The 24,457-nt window shown below is 41.7% G+C and overlaps 1 protein-coding gene across 1 annotated transcript in view; it reads left to right on the top strand.

Moving 5' to 3' along the window:
• Nucleotides 1–212: 212 nt before the first annotated feature.
• Nucleotides 213–24,457, top strand: part of LOC126263690 (mitochondrial uncoupling protein 2-like) — a 43,012-nt gene continuing 18,767 nt past the window's right edge. The window contains exons 1-3 of the mRNA XM_049960816.1: nt 213–320; nt 20,553–20,746; nt 23,786–24,010. Coding sequence (XP_049816773.1) covers nt 23,882–24,010 — 129 coding nt within the window. The 5' untranslated portion in view covers nt 213–320; nt 20,553–20,746; nt 23,786–23,881. The remainder of the gene's footprint in view (nt 321–20,552; nt 20,747–23,785; nt 24,011–24,457) is intronic.

Raw genomic sequence — 24,457 nt, 5'->3', positions numbered from 1 at the left:
CGCTTGCGACCGCCACATTTCCGGGTATCCGTGGGTGTCGGGGAAGGGAGCTAGCGCTCGCCGCGCTCGCCGCGCCGCCAATCAATAACAGCTCTCGTTCCCGCTAGCCTGCGCCACCGCAGCTACGGCCGACTGAGCAACTCCGGCGGACTTTGACCGGCGGCTGCTCGATAGCGGCCGTTACACAACGGACGCAGCGATTGGCTGCTCTCCCGTGGCTGTGTTGTCTCGCCGCTCGCGATTGGTCACTGAGGCGCAAATATATACCAGGCTGCGCTGTTCGAATGCTCAGTTGTTGTCCAGAGATCTACCGTGAACCAGTAAGTAGAGTACAAATATCGTTTGCTACATGGCGGCCCATGTGAGCGCTGCAACACGCTTTATCGCTAACAATAAGAACTGCTTTAGGAGACTGAATTCAGTAAATACTTCACTTCCAATAAATAAAACGCTAGAAATTTGCTACGGTCGCTCTTTTATTTAACAAATTGTAATATAAGCCTGGTTTTCTTTTTAGCAGTTCATGTGTATTGTCTTGCCAGCAACCAGCGCTCAGTGTGTCTTTTCCTCTATATCTACAATCTAATTCATGAAAACCTTAGACAGGCATGTTGCATTTTGCCAGTGTAGCATTTTGATATGACCGGCACTTATAGTGGCGCGAACAAGACTGTATTCACTAAAGGCAAATATTTTTCATTTTTTTGTAAGGTATTATTATTTTACATGTAGCAAACTGACTCTGGAATGTAGGAATTCAGTTTGTCAACTTTACGTGTGCCGGCTTTACACTGCACCTCGTTAACGTTTTCCGCTGCCGCTTTTTTAGGTAAAAGAAAACGAAATACTTGTTACAGTATTTCTGGTTTTCCCTTCTGTTCTCGTAATCTTGCCGTTCCTCTTAAGAGGATATCTGAATTTATTGTTATTTATTATTATTTATTTCGCTTATAAGGATAGCAGCGTGTGCAATATCCTTACGAAGTTCAGTTGCACACTCTGTTCTGAATTAACTCTTCTTTTGTGTTAAAGTGAGTACTCTATAACTTTCTATGATTACTTTTAAAAGCATGTATATGCAAAAAGTAAACCACCTTCATGAGTCTACAGTATCTAAGCACATGTGTATTAGCACCAGTCTGCCATTATGTGCTGTTAACGGCCACTAAAACAATGGTGATGGCAACGGAAATGTTCGGATGTTGATTGGAAAAGCGTATTCCTTAATATTAATGTATCTTAATTTCATAAACCGGTCCTACTTTTCATTCATTTGGGTGAATAACAACCGCCACGACATAGAACGTAGCGCAAGCAAGAAACCAGAGGGCGCCGGCATCAAAAATTTTGAACACGCCGCGCTAATGTGGGCGGTGCCCTGACGTAACCATTAGCTTCATTATCGAACCGCCTGCCTTGTCTGAGCGCTGGCAGTGACATGGCGTCTGCAGTTAGAAAGTAAAGAAAAGCGTATTGGAAACGGAAGGAAAAAGTTTGCGAGAGAGACAGTCTCCTAATTCTCTTAGGGTAAAACACTGCCTCTTTTCTGTGAATTTGTTTAGATACGGACTAACTTAATGTGTCTGGAAGATTGGAATAATATTACTAAAACAGTTTGCTTTTAAAGCATGGACGATTTGATGCGACATGCGTTACATTTGTTTCTTCATCATCATAAAATTACATCAATCTGTTGCTTTCTTTCAATAAATTAAGTCCAAATTTTAGTAATTGCCTTTGTCTTTAAGTCTAAGTGTAACTGATAAACATTCTAAGTTTGTTTTGTGATGGAGTTGGCTGACAGCAAAGCTAGTACGCCAGGTCCCTCACAATTACATGAATGAAAAATCTCTCTCTGCACGTTTTTTTCTCCTACATATGATTTTTTTTTATAACAAAGAGCCTCATAAGAATACGCAAGCAGTTGTAGATCGTTTTCCAGAAGTGACAGCGTGGCAAAATAAAACAGCCCTGAAGCAACGAAGTTCTGGAATATCAGCAGTACGAGTCGGTAATCCCTTTACCTGCCTCGCGCAAGTGCCTTTATCTACTCCCTTTGCACGAGCGGTGCGCAGGTGGGGATTACACAAAGCGAACGGTGCCGTCAGACGCGCGAAGCTGACAGAGTTTCAACTGCAATGGAAGAATTTTATGTGGTAATCGCCATAATATGTCTAGGCTACCAACCACAATGATGGGGAGAAGGGCAAGAGGGGGCATTCGCCCTCCCCCCCCCCTCACCACCCACCCCACTCGCGTCCCTGGAATCTGGAGTACAGTTTTTATTCATTGCAGAATTCTCATACATTTCATTTTTCTGGTGGGATATACAAAGATTTTTCTGTCATCTATAAAATCTAGTTCTTGTTGCGTGGCCCCACTCAAAACTGACCAACTTATTTATATAAAAAACGAGAATTTTAGACTCTTGGTTCCACTCTCTTCCCCCTGGATAAATTTCTGCGGGCCCTCATGATTGTATGATAATTCAACTCTCGTAGACAAGTCTTTAGATGTGGAGTGGGAATTCTACATTGTTTGATTAATGATACTGTAGTGCACGTGGTTCACCGCTACTTCGCTGCGGTGTATGGATGATGGATGCAGCAGATGTGTAATTCTATGACAAGCCTTGAGAACAGCTTGTGTACTAAAGTGTTGTGGAAAAGAATAGTTGCTGCCTAAAATTGTATACTCCTTTCGATTAGTACAAAAGAGTCGAACGTAAGGCGTCCGTCCGGTGGATGTATACATACTGTTTATCTACAGCCTCGTTCATTCCAGCGGGAGTCGTAGGTTGTCATTTTTAGACCTCAGATGTCAATATTCGAAGAACTTTGCGATTCGTCTGAGATGAGAGTGTCGGAGAAACAATCAACGTACTCCAGTTTAAAGACGCTTCCAGGTTGGGTATGTGCGTTATGGATAGCTTGTGGTGTAGTATTTAGTAAGAGGACAAATTTGACACAGTTCTTCACGATACCGTATCCTGTGCAAGCCTCTTCGTCTCTGCAAGTCTGCGGCAACCAGCATCAGTTTGGACGTGCTTCCTGTATTCTATACTCAAGCCTTGGTCTCCTTCTACAATGTTTACCCTTCACACATTCATCAAATTCCAAATTAAGTATTCCTTGATGCCAAGGGTGCGCATACGATAGTTTGTTGGGGAGGGGGGCTGCAAGACCTCGGGCATGAAGTATTTTTGATATTTTGGAAGACGAATGGCGATTTAAAAAGATCGAGCTCAGACCCAGTTAACTACATGGGTGATACCCACTTTCTAATCATTTTATTTGAAGAAAACCACCTTATTACACTACATTTTTTTTCCTTTCCGTGAGAGCTAGGGGGTGGGTGGGTGCAGCTACCTGTTGGCCCCAGGCATAGGCACCCTTGCTTGATGCCTCAAGATGTATCACATCAACCTCTCCCTTCTTTTACTCAAGTTATGCCGTAAAGATCTTTGCTTGCCGGTTTGGTTCAGTAGCACTTTATTAATTCTCTGATTTATCCATCTACACTACTGGCCATTAAAATTGCTACACCAAGAAGAAATGCAGATGACAAATGGGTATTCATTGGACAAATATATTATACTCGAACTGACATGTGATTACATTTTCACGCAATTTGGGTGCATAGATCCTGAGAAATCAGTACCCAGAACAACCACCTCTGGCCGTAATAACGGCCTTGATACGCCTGGGCATTGAGCCAAACAGAGCTTGGATGGCGTGTACAGGTACAGCTGCCCATGCAGCTTCAACACGATACCACAGTTCATCAAGAGTAGTGACTGGCGCATTGTGACAAGCCAGTTGCTCGGCCACCATTGACCAGACGTTTTCAATTGGTGAGAGATCTGGAGAATGTGCTGGCCAGGGCAGCAGTCGAGCATTTTCTGTATCCAGAAAGGCCCGTTCAGGACCTGCGGTCGTGCATTATCCTGCTGAAATGTAGGGTTTCGCAGGGATCGAATGAAGGGCAGAGCCACGGGTCGTAACACATCTGCAATGTAACGTCCAGTGTTCAAAGTGCCGTCAATGCGAACAAGAGGTGACCGAGACGTGTAACCAATGGCACCCCATACCATCACGCCATGGAATGCGCCAGTATGGCGATGACGAATACACGCTTCCAATGTGTGTTCACCGCGATGTCGCCAAACACGGATGCGACCATCACGATGCTGTAAACAGAACCTGGATTCATCCGAAAAAATGACGTTTTGCCATTCATGCACCCAGGTTCGTCGTTGAGTACACCATCGCAGGCGCTCCTGTCTGTGATGCAGCGTCAAGGGTAACCGCAGCCACGGTCTCCGAGCTGATAGTCCATGCTGATGCAAACGTCGTCGAACTGTTCGTGCAGATGGTTGTTGTCTTGCAAACGTCCCCATCTGTTGACCCAGGGATCGAGACGTGGCTGCACGATCCGTTACAGCCATGCGGATAAGATGCCTGTCATCTCGACTGCTAGTGATACGAGGCCGTTGGGATCCAGCACGGCGTTCCGTATTACTCTCCTGAACTCACCGATTCCTTATTCTGCTAACAGTCATTAAATCTCGACCAACGCGAGCAGCAATGTCGTGATACGATAAACCGCAATCGCGATAAGCTACAATCCGATCTCTATCAAAGTCGGAAACGTGATGGTACGCATTTCTCCTCCTTACACGAGGCATCACAACAAAGTTTCACCAGGCAACGCCGGTCTACTGCTGTTTGTGTATGAGAAATCGGTTGGAAACTTTACTCATGTCAGCACGTTGCAGGTGTCGCCACCGGCGCCAATCTTGTGTGAATGCTCTGAGAAGCTAATCATTTGCATACCACAGCATCTTCTTCCTGTCGGTTAAATTTCGCGTCTGTAGCGCGTTATCTTCGTGATGTAGCAATTTTAATGGGCAGTAGTGTAGATTTTCACAATCTTCTGTAACATTACACTTCAGAAGTTCCAATTACCTTCGTGTCAGTAATGGTTACCGTTCACAGTATCATTTCCTTATTAGATTATGTTCAGAACCAGTAGTTTCAGTAAAATTTTCTTGCTCTTAAATTTATATTCGATTCTAGGAAATCAGACGTTAAATATGGCAGAAAAGTTTTGCTGTTTCGGCGACAAAATAACTAACAATGGTAGAAGTAATGGGGAGCCTGGTTATAGCAACAAAAGGTTTTCTGAGGGAGAGAAACATGTTGACACCGAATATGGAGAGTGCTATTTTCCAAATTCCGGGAGTCCACTTTCCCACGCATGTGTAAAAACATACCGTTTCCTACGACGACACATTTCGAATAATGATTACGACGATCAAATTATCGACATAACACCTCAGTACGTTACTACCCACGGTCCCGTTGGTGGTGTGCCCTTGGCTTCCTCCGACCTTTGAACAGACTCCATCTATATCTACGTAAATACTCTGCAAGACACCTTATGGTGGATGGCAGTGTGTACCTCGTCCCTTTCCTGGTCCACTCGCAAATAGAGCGAGGGAAGAAAGACTGTTTATACGCCTCCGTATGGGCTCTAATTTCTCTTATCTTCGTGGTCCTTTCGCGAAGTGTACGTTGGCGGCAGTAGAATCGTTTTGTAGTCAGCTTCAAATGCCGGTTCTCTGAATTTCCTCAAAAGTGTTTCGCGGAAAGAACTTCGTCTTCCATCCAGGGATTCGCGTTTTGAGTTCACGAAGCATCCACGTAATACCCGCGTGTTAAACGCACCTGCCGGTAACGAATCTACCAGTCCGCCTCTGAATTGCTTAGCTCTCTTCCTTTAATCCGACCGTCTGGGAAACCCAAATATTCGAGCAGTGTTCAAGACGTGGTAGCACTGGTGTTCTACACGCTGTCGCTATTATAGAGGGCCCGCACTTCCCAAAGATTCTCAACAATAAACGAAGACTACCGCTCGCCTTCCCTACTAATGTTTTTGTTATACCCGTCCCATTTCAAATTGCTTTGCAGCGTTGCGCCTAGATATTTAATCGAGGACCGTTGCTGTTCACAATATATATAAATGACCTTGTGGATAACATCGGAAGTTCACTGAGGCTTTTTGCGTATGATGCTGTAGTATATAGAGAGGTTGTAACAATGGAAAATTGTACTGAAATGCAGGAGGATGTGCAACGAATTGACGCATGGTGCAGGGAATGGCAATTGAATCTCAATGTAGTCAAGTGTAATGTGCTGCGAATGCATAGAAAGAAACATCCTTTATCATTTAGCTACAATATAGCAGGTCAGCAACTGGAAGCAGTTAATTCCATAAATTATATGGGAGTAGGCATTAGGAGTGATTTAAAATGGAGTGACCATATGAAATTAGTCGTCGGTAAAGCAGATGCCAGACTGAGATTCATTGGAAGAATCCTAGGGAAATGCAGTCCGAAAACAAAGGAGGTAGGTTACAGTACATTTGTTCGCCCACTGCTTGAATAATGCTCACCGGTGTGGGATCCGTACCAGATTGGGTTGATAGAAGAGATAGAGAAGATCCAACGGAGAGCAGCGCGCTTCGTTACAGGATCATTTAGTAATCGCGAAAGCGTTACGGAGATGATAGATAAACTCCAGTGGAAGACTCTGCAAGAGAGACGCTCAGTAGCTCGGTAGGGGCTTTTGTTGAAGTTTCGAGAACATACCTTCACCGAGGAGTCAAGCAGTATATTGCTCCCTCCTACGTATATCTCGCGAAGAGACCATGAGGATAAAATCAGAGAGATTAGAGCCCACACAGAAGCATACCGACAATCTTTCTTTCCACGATCAATACGAGACTGGAATAGAAGGGAGAACCGATAGGGGTACTCAAGGTACCCCCCGCCACACACCGTCAGGTGGCTTGCGGAGTATGGATGTAGATGTAGATGTAGGCATGACTGTCAGGCAGCACAATACCAGTGCTATACACGGAGATTACGGGACTGTTTTTCCCACTCATCTGCATTATATCAGCATTTTTCTACGTTTAGAGCAAGCTGCCATTCGCCAGGTGCTCCCGTACAGCCACTAAACGACACTTTCCCGTGCACCACAGCATCATCGGCAGACAGCCGCAGATTGCTGTCAGATCATTCATGTATACAGGTAATGAGAGCGGACCTATCACACTCCCCTGTGGCTCTCCTGACGATACCCTTATCCAACCTCTTCATGGGGTACATACAGTGGAGTCACAATTATCCATCCTCCACGAATAGGACAGGAAAAGAAAGGGGATTCTACAACGTTATGTGTCCTACACCGAATAATGTCTGGTGATTTGCAATGAACAAATGCAGAGTAGGTGCTCTGCTGATGAACACGTGAGGCAGCAAACCTGTGGCTTTGGCGTCCACACAAAAATATTGGCATGCGTCCAGCGCTTCCTGGACAGGCAGTCTCGTTTGGCAGGCCGCCTGGCTGAACCAGCACCGTGTTGCGTCAGGCGCAGGCAGCTCTGCGCCAAGCTCTTATAGCAGCCGCTCGCTGGCGCCTTCTAACGACTTCTCTGTGGTCTTATTTCTGTCGCGAGTCAGAAAGGCGCAGCCTCATCAAGGCTACGCGCCGCGCCGCTGCTGTTGGCAACACTGGACTCAGTGCCCACGGCTGTGGCCACTCACAAAGGGGTTTGACACGTGTTCGGTGAGACAAAGGACCAGATAGTTCCCTAAAGGCCCCCTTACACGATTAAAGTTTTTCAAACTGTAATATGTTTGCAAAGCATTGGCCCTTTACTGTGCTGTCTGTCGTGTTTCTCGAGCATAGGTCGTGTTTGATGTGTTTGCGAGAAATTTTGATTGGCGGAAAGTTTGACAAGGTTGCTGAAGATGGTTGTTTCGATGATTCGCCACATATGTTTAGAGAAAAATTGCTTTATTACAATTTATCTCACTGTATCGTGAGTTTCCACAACTAAGAAAACTACGATCAAGGACAAAAACAAAATAGCCCGAACAATTACCGAAATGGTAGAGGTCACATCTTTCCCAGGCATATATTACACAGGAAGGGATTATGAACAACATCAATATTTTACGCATAACAAATACGCAGGAGTGCAATGAAATAAAAGAAATCGAAGTTCTCCGTTCCTGCACGACGATGTGGGCTATATGTTGCCACGTTGTGATATTCTAATGAACTGTCGTTAGAGGAGCAAGTAGAAGAGAATGAATTTTCGCATACAGCGCTTGTGTCTTCTCTTATAACGTGAGGCCGAAGTAATGCTACACAGATAATTAAACGTAGAAAGTTGATATAAACTTCAGTTTCTGGGTGTAACATTTCTATTAACAAGTGTTCAGGTGTATATTTCTCTCTCACTTTAAACCATTCCGTGGACCAGCGTCTTGTTTTTTTCTTCGTTAAGCATAGTCCCAGAGTCAATGTTAGAAATATACCATCTGTATCTGTAGCCATTCCCACAAGTGCCAAAATGCAGCATACATGAAAAGCGTCTGCTTCAAAAGTAAGGTTAAATTGACAAGCTTTCTTCGACGTGTCCAGGCTTGTTTGACACATCTGTGGCCGCATAAGAGCGAATTTGGAGACACGTTTTCTCTTTTGCGAGGGCCTTAACAAGTTTTTGAAAGCTTCAGTGTCCATTCGAAGAAAATTTATGTAATCATCGGGTTCCAAGAGCAATATTTCTTGTAGCTGAGTGACTCTATCATTTTAAGACCTTTGTGGACCAGAGTCATGTTTTCTTCTTCTTCTTCTTTAAACACAGTGACACAGTCAATGCCAGGACTGCTTTGTCTGCATTTGTGACCATTCTCACTACTGTTAAAATACTCATGAACATGAACAGCATCTACTTCTGAGTGAGGTTAAACTGACAAACTTTGTACATGTACGGGTTTGTTTGACCAATCCGCGGCTAGACAGGAGCGCAACTGACAAAAAATTTGTTCGTTTACGGGGACCTTAAAAGGTGGCCACATGCGCAAGCATGCTTGCGCAAACACGCTTGAACGTCTGTCATAAATCTGCGCAAGCATCATAACTACACAAACAGCTTGATGCTTCATCGAACTTAATTTTTGGAATGCTTGTGAAAGCAAAAAGCACGTACATGCTTGAGCGTGTGCTCCAAGAATAGAGATGCTTGTGCAAGCATTTATCAGTTTTGAAACAGCCTTTACTCCACATACTGCTATAAGGCTGCTAAACAAACTCATGCTTGTACAAGTATGCTTGAGCCGCGTGGATGCGCAAGGAATTTTTGCATGTTCGCGCATGTGTGTTTGTCAAGCATATGTCTGTTGCTACCTTGACAGTCCGACTTATCGTAAATCCGAGTAATCAGGTAAACATATTACGGTTGAAAATAGGTGTAGGAAAAAGGACTTTTCCACAGAGTACATTTAAGTCCTTAAGTGCCAAGTATTATGCTGAACACAAGCACGCAGTACTGGACTTCACCCGAATCGACCTTTGTTCTTTTCTTTTCTCATTTCAGAATTCTTGCAAATACTTGACCAGCTTAAGGCTTGTAACAAATGTTGACTTTTCCTCTCAAGTTTTTTCCCCATCCCATTGTTCTCGTTCCCTTCCACGTGGATTTCTGTTTATCTCTGCAAAATAGCATGCAGCATTCTAGTATAAAATAAAAAAAAGATATTTACTTCCGTTTGTCATAAAGTGGTGTTCAACAGCATACAGATCAATAAATTTCTTTCCTGATTTTATATCTCACTTTTTCTTTGTACTTCTTTGATATCACTGTTAAACTTCCTCTACTAGTTCCCCCAAATTTCATGTAAAAATGGTAGCACGTGTCAGTATATTAAGCGCTCCTTTGGTTGACCTAGCGCTACTAATGTGTTTTTGATGTTCCGGACAATAAGAAAAGCGTTGTCATCATCACCATCATCTTCCATAATGCGTCCACTGCTGGATAAAGGCCGCCGCTAGACTTTTCATGCGATACAGTTTTCAGCTATAGGCATCCGTGTTATTGCTCCTCGTTTTGTAATGTCATCTTCCTACTTTCCGCTAGGTTGTCGTCTGGGTCTTTTCGTTCAAAATGGCTCTGAGCACTATGGGACTCAACATCTTAGGTCATAAGTCCCCTAGAACTTAGAACTACTTAAACCTAACTAACCTAAGGACATCACACACACCCATGCCCGAGGCAGGATTCGAACCTGCGACCGTAGCAGTCCCGCGGTTCCGGACTGCAGCGCCAGAACCGCTAGACCACCGCGGCCGGCGGTCTTTTCGTATCTCTTGGAATCCAGCAGAGAATTTCCTTGTTTCCTCCGCTATCCATTCACCTGGATACATGTTTCTCCATGTTGTTTACATTAGTCAAAATTATATCGCCCAGTCCAGTCTGTTACCCGATTCGTTTGCAGTTCCTAACATTGCTCACTGAACTACCATTATGGTGCTATTGTTATCTTTTCCCTATTTTAAGACACAATGTGACGTTAGTTGGAAGTGGGATTTAGAAATGGTTTTGTGGGTATAACAACTTCGGAGTGAGTGTATTCCAGAGGATTTTACTCCCATAATGTGACGATGTTTCCCGCTTCTTGTTATGTCGGCAAGCGATTTGTAGCGGAGCTGATATGCAGCACTCTGATGTGGAAGGCGAGTGCTCGTAAAACTGCTACATTCTCTACTTATATAGGGTTTCTGAATTTCGTCAAAATCTTTGCTGGCGCCATACAGCTTGGTTTTCTTCGTGAGACTGATGCTAATTGTAGGATGTTTTATTGATCGACAATAGTAACTTGAATAAATACGGCAAATAGTTGCTAACATTACTACGTCATCAAGGTCATCTATCTGCAAAAAAGCTGAATCAGCGACCATATGCAGTTATAGGAATGAAACGACCACATACATCTAGCCACAGAGAAGGCAGACGGTTTATGGAAAGAATCGAAAGGACACACAATTCGCCCACGAATGCGGCCGAACCAATCCCTAGTTCGGCCACTCCTTGTATAGTGTTGAGCTTGTGTCCTTTTTCCTTCTGGGCGAATGTACATCAAACCCCAATCTTGGTTCTGCCCTTGTTCATCGATCCATGACCCTGGCCAGGTTCAATTGGCGGAAGAGGTAGTGAAATTTCAAAGAGGAGCGGTTCGTCTCAGATTTACTTCGTCTCTGCCGATGCGTTACAGAAATTGTAACTTTCATCCCATTATATTTTGCTGATTCCAGATTGAAACAATTTTCTTTGTGGCTGTCAGGCGAAGGTAAGGAATGTTAAATACGGAGAACACGCTTCGTACGAAACCTGACCGTGTTGTCTAAAACACAAACGTGTCTCTCTTTCTTTACGATTATTAGTCACCAATTCCCCAGGTTAAGTGAAAGATCGATTTGGAAAAATAACAGTTTATACCATTAACTTCGTTTATTGAGTTCGTAAGTAACGCACTTCCTAACAACGGTAAGACCCACCCATGCTCATATTAGCAGATAAATTCAGTTCCACTTTCAGTCTGTAGTTTGACATTTCTGTTATGCTTTTCTAAATTAATCTCTCGCGTTACAACAGTTCACGACAGCCATAATAATATAGCTAGCCAACGGAAGTTGTTGACTGAGAATGACTGACTTCATATGTAATTTTTGTACGAATCGACAGCATACGGCCGTTCCACGCGAAAGATGAACAACATCGCTTGGGAAACAGGCGGAAAAGGCGTGTTCACAGACGAATGTTAAGCGAAGCAGCAATGCGTAATGGGGTACAAAAAAAAAAAAAAAAAAAAAAAAAAAAAAAAAAAAAAAAAAAAGGTTCAAATGGTTCTGAGCACTATGGGACTCAACTGCTGAGGTCATAAGTCCCCTAGAACTTAGAACTACTTAAACCTAACTAACCTAAGGACAACACAAACATCCATGCCCGAGGCAGGATTCGAACCTGCGACCGTAGCGGTCGCGCGATTCCAGACTGTAGCGCCAGAACCGCTCGGCCAATAATGGGGTACGAGTCACTACGTCGTTAGCAGTAGCGATAGTAGTGCCCTTTACAAAATGCTCAAAAAATGCGAATTGGAGACCAAACGAGACGGCGCTTTGATGAACACTGGACTCACTTTCAGGAGGACGACGGTTCAGGTTCCCGTCCGGGCATCCAGATTAAGGTCTTTCGTGATTTCCCTAAATCGGTCGTAAAGTGAATGTCGGGACAGTTCCTTCGAAAAGGACAGTTCAGTTTCCTTCGTCATCCTTCCCCAATTCGAACTTGTTGCGCTCCTTGTCTATTACAAGGTCGTCGGCGGGATCTAGACCCTAATCTGCCTTTCGCTGGACTTACTCCATAGATGTACGTCATAAGCTGCTAAATAAATAAATAAACACGCGCTCCGAATTAAATCCCGAGGCACTCCCGCGTGTTTGTGCTACCTCATGCGTTTCGTGTACAGTTTTTCCCCTTTCCATTTTTCCCTTTTTCTCGATGAGTCCGGGTACCCTAGGGCAAGAAAGGCTATAGACACGGTAAAGTGTGTTCTCTTCGGGGACTTCTGGACAGTTGCATTATGGACACACCACGCAGAAATTTGACTCGTGAAGCGACAAAAAAAATTCCAGCATATTGCTGTGCCGTCTCAGCGCTTGGGAAGCTGTAACTCTGTTCACTACGTATGATCGAGCAGCGTGCCTGAGCTACGTGCTTTGCGACTTCCTTATATCCACGCCATGTTATGGTAGTATTACGTGCGGACCACCCGTTTTCATGCATTCCGACAGTAAAGGTCCCACTCAAACGTGCCTAGCAATTGATAAAGCGATCGAGTGAGCGTAACGCTTACCAACGGGGCTCTAAGCAAGCACATTTATCCCACTGTCACTGCAATGTAGCCTGTTACAAGACACCTTCACACGACGGTGACTAACAGCGAACATCCATTACATTTCACATTGCCATGACGTAGATATCTCACGTTGCCGGGGTGTAGACACGTCATAGCAGTCTTCCTTCAGTCCCAAGGTACAAAGAGCTTCAACCCAACAGCGAATCAACATTTTTGCCACTTTGTTAACATTATCCTAGCAGTCTTCATACCTTCTTTCCATTTCCATTTCATGAACAAACTTTACGCGTTTATTTCTTCGCTATCGCCCGGACTAGCCCGCTTCTTCTTTAGATTTAATTCCTCGTGTATTGCTGCCAAGCCTTGCTGTTGGTTTGTCATTACTTTCATTCGACAACAACATTTTGTTACGAGAAAATTACTAAATATACCATCAACAAGTTTGATAGTACTTTAATGCCTGTATTTACTATTATAACTATTATTATTATATTCAGCTCATGCTAAGTAGCCAAGGATTTAACAGATGTTAGAGTGAGCATGAATACTCACTATTGCCAGGTGAATTAAGTGCATAAATAAATACATTGGTTTGATAAATAAATAAATTCGTTTGATCTGGTTGACGGTGGAGGGTGTCTATTAAATTTAAAAAGATGCTCCAAATATGGTTGCTCGTTTCGATAGGTCAGTAAAGAAATAAATATAAAATTTGAGAGTGCTTATTTTACGGAAACTTCAGCATGATATATACTAGAGTTCACCAGATCTTGCCGGCCTTGGTGGCCGAGCGGTTCTGGCGCTACGGTCTGGAACCGCGCGACCGCTACGGTCGCAGGTTCGAATCCTGCCTCGGGCATGGATGTGTGTGTTGTCCTTAGGTTAGTTAGGTTTAAGTAGTTCTAAGTTCTAGGGGACTTATGACCTCAGCAGTTGAGTCCCATAGTGCTCAGAGCCATTTGAACCATTTTTTTCACCAGATCTTCCTGATTCTGGCTATCGGTTGAATAACATCCATTTAAGGACTAACAAAATAGCTAGCTTTCGAATGTCGATGTCCTTTAACTTACGATCATCAGTTATTACCAGTCTAAGGAAAGGAACAAATTTCAGAGTTACTATTGTGTGGGTCTGACTATGCGCTCAAGGTCCGTCTGGAAAATAAGTTCAACGTCCATATTGTGAGAAACAAATTCACCGTCAATATTGTGGAAGTGAAAGCGATCTTGAGGGCCTTGAAATAAAGGAGATGAAATGGAACAATGCATTTCGTAATATGTATACAGTCATCGAGTTCCCTGAAATCCTTCAAGTGGATTTGCTTAGCATGGAAAATATCCCAAGCCAAGACTGTCTCCTCTACCTAAAGAGACTGGGAAAGCATATGAAATTCTTCTAGCAGCAGGTTGTATGTTGATGGATTGCAACGGACCGGTGGACTTTGCAGCCAACCAGGACAATATTGTACCAAATGGTTCAAATGGCTCTGAGCACTATGGGACTCAACTGCTATGGTCATCAGTCCCCTAGAACTTAGAACTACTTAAACCTAACTAACCTAAGGACATCACACACATCCCTGCCCGAGGCAGGATTCGAACCTGCGACCGCAGCAGTCGCACGGTTCCGGACTGCGCGCCTAGACAATATTGTACCGGGTAGCTGCGAAAGTATGGTGTTTCCCTGCTTACAGTGACTTCAGCGTCAAGGCCATAGCTTACGTCCATCCAGCAGCTAAGGCGATATGAAGTGCTGTGACATTGTTTGTATGTACATAGACATGGCTGCTTCTTACTGTTGCTTTGGACAACTCCTTTTTAACACTTTCCTTTTAATTTTTATTTTCACTGGCTATTTAGGTTTACTTTAATTTACTGTGCCCTTACATTAATTTGCTTCGCGCGCTTTTGACCACTTCATGGTGCGCCTTAACGTAATACAAACAAAACTGCGGGTGGCACTATGAACATGTTGCCTTATTGTTGTATCTGTCATTTAGTTACGCCCTGCTAGAACTGACAGTAGACTGTTGGAATTTGCGTCATACCGTCCTGTGAACTGAGAAACCCGTTTTCTCGTTGTGTACTCAACGTATGACAAGCGTAGCCTAGATATAACTGGTCATTTAAGAAGCAGATTTCAGTTATTTCTGACAGAGTCACAGACAAACTATAAAAGATAGACACATTGCGCATGTCACTGGATAGAGGAAGCTTCAGAGTTTTGACACAACTACGCTGTTGCTTGTTTGTAGCAATTTCGCGACTATACCACAAGAGAGATCATTTTGTGTGTTGAAATTTGCGCGAAGTCAGTCCATTGTTCAAGTGCAACCTGTATTCAGCCGTCGATTCTGTAAGAAGCCGTCTCTGCACAAGTGGATTTATGACTAGCACACAAAATTCTTGGTGGTTGGTTGCATATGCAAATGGAAAAGCACAGGTTGCACACGCACGTCTGATGACAAATGCCGAGCGTAAGCCCTAACAGAGATGCATTCACACGGAGCTCTCGGAAGTCCACAATATGTTTCTCGAATATTTACCAGGGTACTATTAGTTAGGTCTTTGAACCCAAAGAATTTGGCGGCATCTCATTCCATTCAGAGGAACCTACCCTGTGATTGATAATACACGATTTACCTTACTTAATTTGTTTGTATATCTCCGCTATCAGAGGATCTTTTTAGAGTTATAATTCTCAAGATTTATAATTATAAAATATTTCAGGGAAAGGTGCAGCTTATAGTTAAGAGGGAATAATCCTATAAAATTATTAAATAGTATTATAATAAAAATTGAGATAAAGATGAATGTTGTTCTATTAAGGGAAAAAGAGGGAGGGGGGGGGGGGAAGTAGCTGCTCCCCCTCCCTCTCCCCTTACCACCGCGCTTGGTACGCCTGTGTCCACATAACTTCGATCTTTCTGCGATTCGCATAAAAAGTCTGGACTTACATGTTGTGTCACTGTCTAGTTGACAGAGAGAGAGAGAGAGAGAGAGAGAGAGAGAGATAGTTTGCCTCGTCCCCTTGCCGTCTATGGACTTGGTTTTCATTGCCATTGTCATCCTTCATCTGTGTGTGTGTGTTTTTTTTTATCGATTGTTCGACATTGTGAGCGTACTGATTTGCGAGGTTCCCATAGATAAGAGCAACTCCTGTATGGAACGCCTGCTGTACCCTATCACTAGTAGCATTCGCAATAACCAGTTTTGTTATACTCAGCTTCGCATCATTTTTACGATTTTTTTTTTTTTTGAAGGCAGGTTTATCCACAACAAGACTCGTTCTTGATGTTTTCAAACCATAAATTTTCTTTACAAAATTACAAGTTTTGCAAATGTGGCCAAAATTATATTCCCAGACGAAAGGCCAGTTATTACGACAGAGAATAATTATTTCACTTTTCTTGTGTTCTAGGTGTTTTGAACATGGCAACTAACAAGACAAAACTCGCAATCGTCTCTCTCTTTTTTCTTTTCTTTTTGATGACAACAGCTCTTTTCAGTTGAACAGTTTGATTACGTATTTCACGCGCGGCGAGATTACTAGTGCTGTCGCTCTTGCTGCACCATATAAGTTTTTGCCCTGGTACTGGATTACTAAATTCCTAGAGTAAAATAGCATGTGCCTATATCACACCGTCGGCAACAAAGCAGTATTCCATGTAGCTCTCACCTAGACATTCGATACATACCAATTTTTCCACGTGGACCTGGTGACTTCTAATTACAATCCACTTCTTTCTCCGAGCAGTGTGCAGCGCTTGTTGAGGGACACGTTGTGCTGTAAGTAGTACAGAAGAAACGTTCATTTCTTTTACGGAGTTCCCGCCGGCACCGTGTTCATACACATTGTTGTAAAACGAGTCTTTCATTCCATTATGGACACGTCTCAGTCCGGTAATGTCTCACAGTTGTTTTACTGTACTCCAGATACAGATTAGATAAAAAAAAATGTGTAGCTACCGCTTGTGACGAAAGGAGGGAATCTCTAAGTGATTTTGGCGTCCTTAAATCACTGTTCTTTGCGTTTGCTTTGTGTACTATAGACCTCCTGATACGAGGAAGATCCCACGACGTACCCCAGTGAAGTGTGGCGCATCATATTTCGTATCACGTTAGAAGTGTTTACACTGTGTGCTTCTGACATTATATTGTTTGCTGTTGCATCGCAGCGGTCGGACTATCGGTTAGAGTTCATTGGGCTTGGCCCAATGGGAGTGCTATTGTTATATAGTACAATGGAGACCAGTGAAGCAATTCTCTCGTCTATGTTTCATCTCCTGTGTGTTTGGAAGCTACCTGAGCATCCAGCCTGTTTACGAAGTCTCATGAAACGGAAACAAGAAATCACTTTAGAAGAAGATGAAAAATTTAAACAGTTAATGCAGATTCTCATACGTTCTTATATTCTTTTCTTTTTTAAAAAAATGGGTAACTATGACAAACTGTTAATACTTCTTTTCAATCTGTGCTTAAATGAGTCTGTTTTGTTTCCTTTTCCTTTAGTAACAGAGATTAAACGTTTGGTAACTGTGAATATAAAGTGCTGAATCCCAGTAATTGTTCACCGCGATGTTTGCTGCCAACCGCCCTCGAACAGGTTGAATAAATATTACAGGCGTTTGTCTCCGCTGCTAAGTGTACCTACTTGAAAATCGGTGTTACGTGAGGTATGAGAACAAGGCACCTGAGCTGTTGTCCTCGCTCCCGAACTGCGAGACAACACCTGCTTATCATAAGTGACCTCATGTCTCTTTCCCACGCATAACGGATGCGTAAACGTGCGGGTACTTCCTACTTTGACAGGTCGTGTAAAAGTCGTGTAGGTGCGTACTCCGCTTGTTGTTGACGGCGAGTCATCCGGACAACAAGAGGCTGTCACCCAAATTATACTAGTACGAAATTATTAACGTACGAATTCATATCAATCTTTACTGTCACTGAAGAGAGCTTAGTCGAAAGGCAGGGTATCCATAGTGTACAATCTCAGCGAGTACAGTGCCTGTTGACAGGTTCACATGGCTTTATCTGTTATTTATTGTCTTCTGTTACTGAGCTGTTATCGTCGCGTGTGTCCAGCAAGTGTTAGGGCTCAGATCCTTGTGCTGAAGCAGAGCCCATAATCTCTTCACTGTAACACATTTTATCAAAAAACAATGTTTCAGAGTTAACTCTCGAACAAGCACGTGATAGAGGGCGAGCGGCGTACTTTGTAGAATGTAGACCATACTTACACATCTCATATCCGTCGCATCGGTGGAGCTATATTTGACGAATACCTCCTTTAGTAGTATTTAATTATTATTTCAACTTGTTTAGTTGACTATCTTTGCTACAGATGGCATAGTTCTAGTAGAATTCTATATATGGGTCCATAATATTTAAAAGTCTGCTAACTTCATCTTCTTCGTCAGAACTATCGTCATCCCCATCTGAATACCGTATTTCAGCATCGGAATTCGCATTGGATAGCTCGTAAAGCTTTTCTGTTCTGAAGGATTTTCGTGATGTGAACAAGAAAGATGTCCTTTGTACGTATTTTATTGACCACTTGGTACAAAACCAGGCGCAAGACAGTAGCTATATTAGTGACTGTAGAAAAATCAAACAGGAAAAATATTAGTTACCAGACGGACGGTGCATCTGGTACACCAGACGTGATACACTCGCTTTTAAACTCTCACAGGCGCGCTACAGGTGTTAGACAACGGACACCATCTATCAGCATGGTAGCGGAAGCAGTAATGAAGGAATAGTCGTTGGCCCAGGCCACCAAAATTAAACTTAATTTGCATTTGGCGTAGGGTATTATTTTGCGTCACGCTTTATATAAACAGGGGTTTTGTACGAATTTTAAACGTTACATTTAATTAACACCATTTAAAGTGTTTTCATTACTAAGCTACAATATTGTGATTTTATTTCATGTCAACACTTTAAGGCATATAACTGTAAAATAATGCACTATTTATTTAAAAGTTATCATCCCTATATCACCATTGTTCAGATCAGTAACCTAAACTACGTCTCATATGATAGATTTAAATGTCACAACCAAAATTTCTCGAACTTATGTGTCAAAGTCAAAACCAAAATACTGTTTGCCGAACTATTTTCATTCGTGACTCCCTGTTCATCACAGAATTTCTAACAATAAATCACATTACCATTATCGGAAGTAAACATTTCAATATGGCACTTCTGCGATACATTTAAGCGATCATTAATTCCATGTGCAGATGCTCGGTGTAAAACATAGACACATTCGTAGTGCATGAAGTAGGTGGAGTTTGCTCTTCCCACATGTCTTCTCTCCCTTCAGTTGTACATGTGAAATGTTCTCCTCTGAAAGCACCCAAGGAAAGTTCAGTAAAGAATCTTCAGGTACATAAATATGGTGTATAATGAGGTTGAGGAAATGGCAACCACATTTGTAGACTGTCTACTGTTCAGTGTCCTCAGGCATAAGTGTTAACAGGGGTTGACTAGAGGAGTCACAGCCCAGGAATCTGGTGTAAAGAATATTTTACTCATTACAGAATTTTCCTGCACCATGGATAACTATCAATTCTCAGAATAAAATAAGCTTTTGGTGTCACCTGTAAAATTTATTTTTTGTGGGCTAACACATCTCAAAACCGATCAGTTCATTTATATCAGAAATGACAATTTTGGAATATGTCTTGTTCAGCATGTGAAACCAATGTGCACTACAGAACTGATGGTGTGGCAAGAAAATGGTGGTTTAATGAGAGTGCATATTGTCTACGCATCCTGTGGGGGAGTTTCATATGTGTATTGCATTTTTCTGTGCAACTATACTGGCAGTGACAAACATCCCAACCTACAGCAAATCTACGTTAAAATTGCAGTTGATTGATGCTCATGATGGACAAGAACTGCCTATTGTGTGTCACAGGTGGTGACAGCAAAACCCTTTCTGTATATGGAGTAGTTTAGTGACAGAAATCAGTACGTGTTCTTTCTGATCCATTTCCAGCTAAAGGTTCCAGAGAAAAGTGTATTGTACAAATACTTGTACAGAATTGCTCATAAGAGGAGTTCACTCTTACCTACAAGGCTGCTCAGTTATAGTGGGCAAAAAAACAGCAGCAGCTTTACTCAGGAAATATGGTTTCTGGCGAGATGAGTCACATATCTTTCTGTGCGTGAATTGGATGTGGCATTGTATTCATTGTAAACTGTGTGTGCATTGAAGGAGGTATAAAAGCAGTGCTTGATTAGAACACAATCTGATGTTCTGTCTGTGTGAGACGCTCTCTGAATCAAAGATGAGGTGCTAGGCAACTAGGTTTCACACATTTCCTGTTATCTGAAAGGTGACAGTGAAAATACTTCATTTGTCTTCCAAGCTAACAATATTTGTTTTGCCTTGTTAAAATTGTGTTTGAATTGTGTGAGGAATCTCCAGGACCCTGTACAGATCTTACCTGACACACAAGGTCTCTGAGTTCAACTCCATTGAAAATCTCTGTTACCGGTAGTAACTTGAAAAATGTGCCAGTTACAATCAATACTCAAAAAATTCTCATCAACCATGGCCCTCCACATCACTGGATGCTCATTTCAGAGGAAACTTATAGAAAAATTGACAGACTTCAAAATATTTTGCATCTAACTTTTAATATAACATCTAAGGTTAATTGTAGCATCAGAAAAATGTGTATACAATCACATTATATTAATAAATTTAATGATGTGTGCCCATTAAGGAGTGTGTATACAATGTCAACCATTGTGGTTTTCTCTTTCAGGAGTATGCATATTCGCCTCAAGGCCCTTCTTTTTACTACGAGTATTGCGACCCTCCGTCTGCAGGACGGGCGCAAACATCAAGCGACCCGTTGTTCTAAGTACGCGTTTAACGACGACTTTAGAGAAAACCATCTTTAAACATTCTGCTTTGTGGTCTTTTAGCCGTTTATATGTTCATAAGTGGCTGGAAGAGGTAAGCATACTGAGATTTATAAATCACATTTTTATCTGTTTAATTGTTTGAAGGCTATATGGTATGCACACAACATAGAGACAGTGAGAAGAACACCCTGTAAATAAGGACAAGTTAGCAAAACTTTCTTATTTTACCACCCATTCAATTGTACTAGCAGAAATTTCAATCCAAAGGTAGCAGGATGGTTCTCAGACCCGTTGTGTACACTTTCTGATGCAGTTTACTATTGTCCTCACAGGTGTTCATATTGAAGAGGAACATTTTTTCATTTCCGGGACTGGAAAGAGAAGGAATGATTTCTGGAAAGTTTCACATCTAGTCCTATATGTAGAAACTCAGTGTTGATATCTGAACATTAAAAATATTCTCCTTTGTCACTGACACAGGAATATTAAAACTTTCATTACATTGTTTGTTTCCATTATTGACATGTCATTTGATATTATTGTCTCCAGTAACACTGTCCATTCCATTCCCACAAGATGTTCTTAACTCACAAAGATGCTGCTAGAATGATATGCACTGTGAGTTTACGAATTTTTGTGGGTCAACATTTGAGTGTTTAGGATTTTTGAAATTGCAATCCCAGTACATGTCCATGCTTATGGCATTTGTGGTCAATAACATGGACACTTTCAAAAAGAACTGTGATATTCATTCAATGGACACCGAATAACATGCAGTTTTCAGTTTCTCAACCATTTCACAGAAATATATGAATTGGTATTTTGTAATTTGTATTTCGACTGGCTTTCAACAGAAATAAAAAATGTGACCAAAAAGCTTCAGGTTTTCAGATTGAAGTTGTAAGGCTTGGTTGTGTAACAAATGTTCATGACATGGAAATTGGACTTAGCTTTGGAAGAATGTTCATGTAACCTCAACTGTAGAGGATGCAAGCAATGAGCATAACATCTGTAGAAGCATACTGAAAAACAACAGGTGTTTTAGGAAAAAAATAACTCTGACAAAGCATATGAACAGTGTTGGAGGATGCTTAGGTGTCTACAAACCGTACCAGACAAGATTAAAATAGAGTGTGGAATATGTCTAGATAAGAGTGGCACAAGTAAATATCAGGGATCCAACATAGCACAGCACACCACTAAGAAACTTCAACACATTTTCAAAAGACAAGCATGTAGGTACTATCCAAAGACGAATTCACAGTATTAAAAGTGTCTTAGGGAATTTTTCAACAAAAATTTAAAAATAAGTTTGTGGCTATTGTATAGATCTGTGTGCCAAGTGACATTCTAGGGATCATTTTATTTACAGCAGTCTGTGCTTCCCTGCTGTTTACATTACTATTCCATCTATCTTACAGTTGTTCAGACTATCACCCATTCTTGAAAACTTGAATTGAGTGTATAATAAAATTAATAGTTAATGTTTTAATTACCATGTATTATTTTTAAGCTACAAGAAAGATACACTGCAGTATCTGTATGCTATATGAATTTTATAAGTTTAAAATGTAAATTATACAATATAACTGAGTAATCAGCTTTTTTCAAATTAGCATCTTCCTTATTAGTTTACTAGGTTAAATTTAGCTGTCGTAGGCATTAAGCAGTATAGTGAGAGTTTATTATTAATTCAGTGTACAACTTGAGTTTCTATGGTATGCTTCTATTTTGTTAATACAGGGTGTCTGAATTAAATATATAATAACATAAATGCAATAATTTGAGAAATAACTGAGATATTTATTGGTCATATGTTTCTACAAGTATGACAACTCCATGTCTTTTTTAAATGCTTAATACACCTCGTTAGGTGCACCATCAGTGTGCGACAGACATCTAACTGTATTCCACTTCTCTCCAAGTGTTTTTATAGCACTGCAGGCATAACATTTGCAATAGCTGCACAAATGTGATGGTGCAGATCTGGTAGATCACGAACTGTTGTCCGATACACTTCATTCTTGGTAGACACCCACACATAAAAATCAAGTGGTGTAATGTATGGGCTCCAAAGGCACCAAACTGTCAACTGACTGTCTCTCCCAATCCAGTGATCTGGGAACTTGTGATCAAAGAAATCCCTTACAATGATCAAAAAATAATACGGAGCCCATCTTGTTGAAGGACCGCTTCATGAGGAAGTTGTGGCACATCATACAACTGTAGGGTCTGCAAAGAAGAATGGGCCTGTAACCCTGACCCTGACAATCCACACCACACATTCACATTCAGACAGTCAAGTTTGCACTCTGTTACAAAATGGGGTGCAATTGTGCATATTTACCATGTGGAATGTAGCCTTGTCCGAGAAACATATGAAATGTAGGAGTGCCTCTTTTCAACCATGTTAGCCAGCAATTGTCTCCATGAATGCCTTCTATCATGGCCTGTCCTCAGGCTTGATTTTGTGCAGTTTGTACACCCATAGGCACAACTGTTTATGAACAATATTGTGTACTGTTGAACAAGGTAACTAACTGTAACTTCCTACTTACTTTTGGAATTGAATCTGGAAGGACAGTTGGATTAATTCAATAGTAGCCTCTGGAACTGTGTCTTTGGCATAGTGACCTGACATCGAAAGCTGGTTGTCCCATTATTTGATTGTTACATATGTAGGAACATTGTCAGTTGATCATTGTCCATACTCATACCAAAAATGGCATTATACTAGTGTTAACAGACTTTTGCTCTGCAAGAGAAAGCTCACAGAATATCTTCTGCTGAAGAGTTCACATGCCCGCTGATGGTTGTTTATGTGAACGAAGCAGTTATGCGCACATGCATGTGGTACCAACTGCTGCTAGCAAAGGCAGAAAACATTTTGAGTGACCATACTTGCAGAAGCAAACTGCCAATAAATATCTCAATCACATCTCAAGGTATTACATTTTATATTATTATGTATTTAACCTGGGCACCCTATATGTCTCTTGACTCATTCCACATGCCTGAAGATTCTTCTTCTTAATGGGATCTACAGAACATGATGATTTAATTAATGAATTTTGGAAACCATCTTCATGTATTCACACATTTAACTTTAGTTGTTTCTTTCTCATTATAGGAGAAGTATTATTACAGTGAGGATTTAAATTAAGCCAGATATCTACTCTTGTTGTCTGACTTTCCTGCTGACTAAGCAAAGCACAAATTTTTAAAAATGAAGCCTGCACTAAAGCCCATAGACCCTGATATGCCATTGACATACAAACTGCTGACAGCAGGAACTGCAGCATGCATAGCAGATTTTGCCACATTTCCTCTGGATACAGCTAAAGTTCGACTCCAGGTAGGCACTACAACGCTATTTCAAACTATGTAGGGATGGTAATGAGCTTTTCAGATTATTGTGTTTTGAAATGTCACTAACATATACAAATACCCTAAATTTGCAACCTCTAATACATTCCTTCTACTGGGATTAGACACTTTATACATTAACTCATATTATTATGTTATTGCACTCATTACTTTTCTTTTGATGTGAAACATTTCATTAACAAACTAGTTATGTAAAATCACACAGTGGAATATCTAGGATGGAATGAAAATATGGGAAGGATAGATCTCTGCTCACCACATAGAGTAGACATTGACTCACAGACAGATGCAGTGAAAAAGAATGCGAGAAATATTTCTGCTTTTGGACAAAGTCCTTCAAAAGTAGAAATTTCACACACACTAATGACGCAAGTGCAAAACACACACACACACACACACACACACACACACACAC

The sequence above is a fragment of the Schistocerca nitens genome, chromosome 6 (assembly GCF_023898315.1).
Source record: "Schistocerca nitens isolate TAMUIC-IGC-003100 chromosome 6, iqSchNite1.1, whole genome shotgun sequence".
Lineage (NCBI taxonomy): Eukaryota > Metazoa > Arthropoda > Insecta > Orthoptera > Acrididae > Schistocerca > Schistocerca nitens.
Note: the sequence above shows the minus strand (reverse complement) of the source record. Positions and strands in the feature narration are given on the sequence as shown.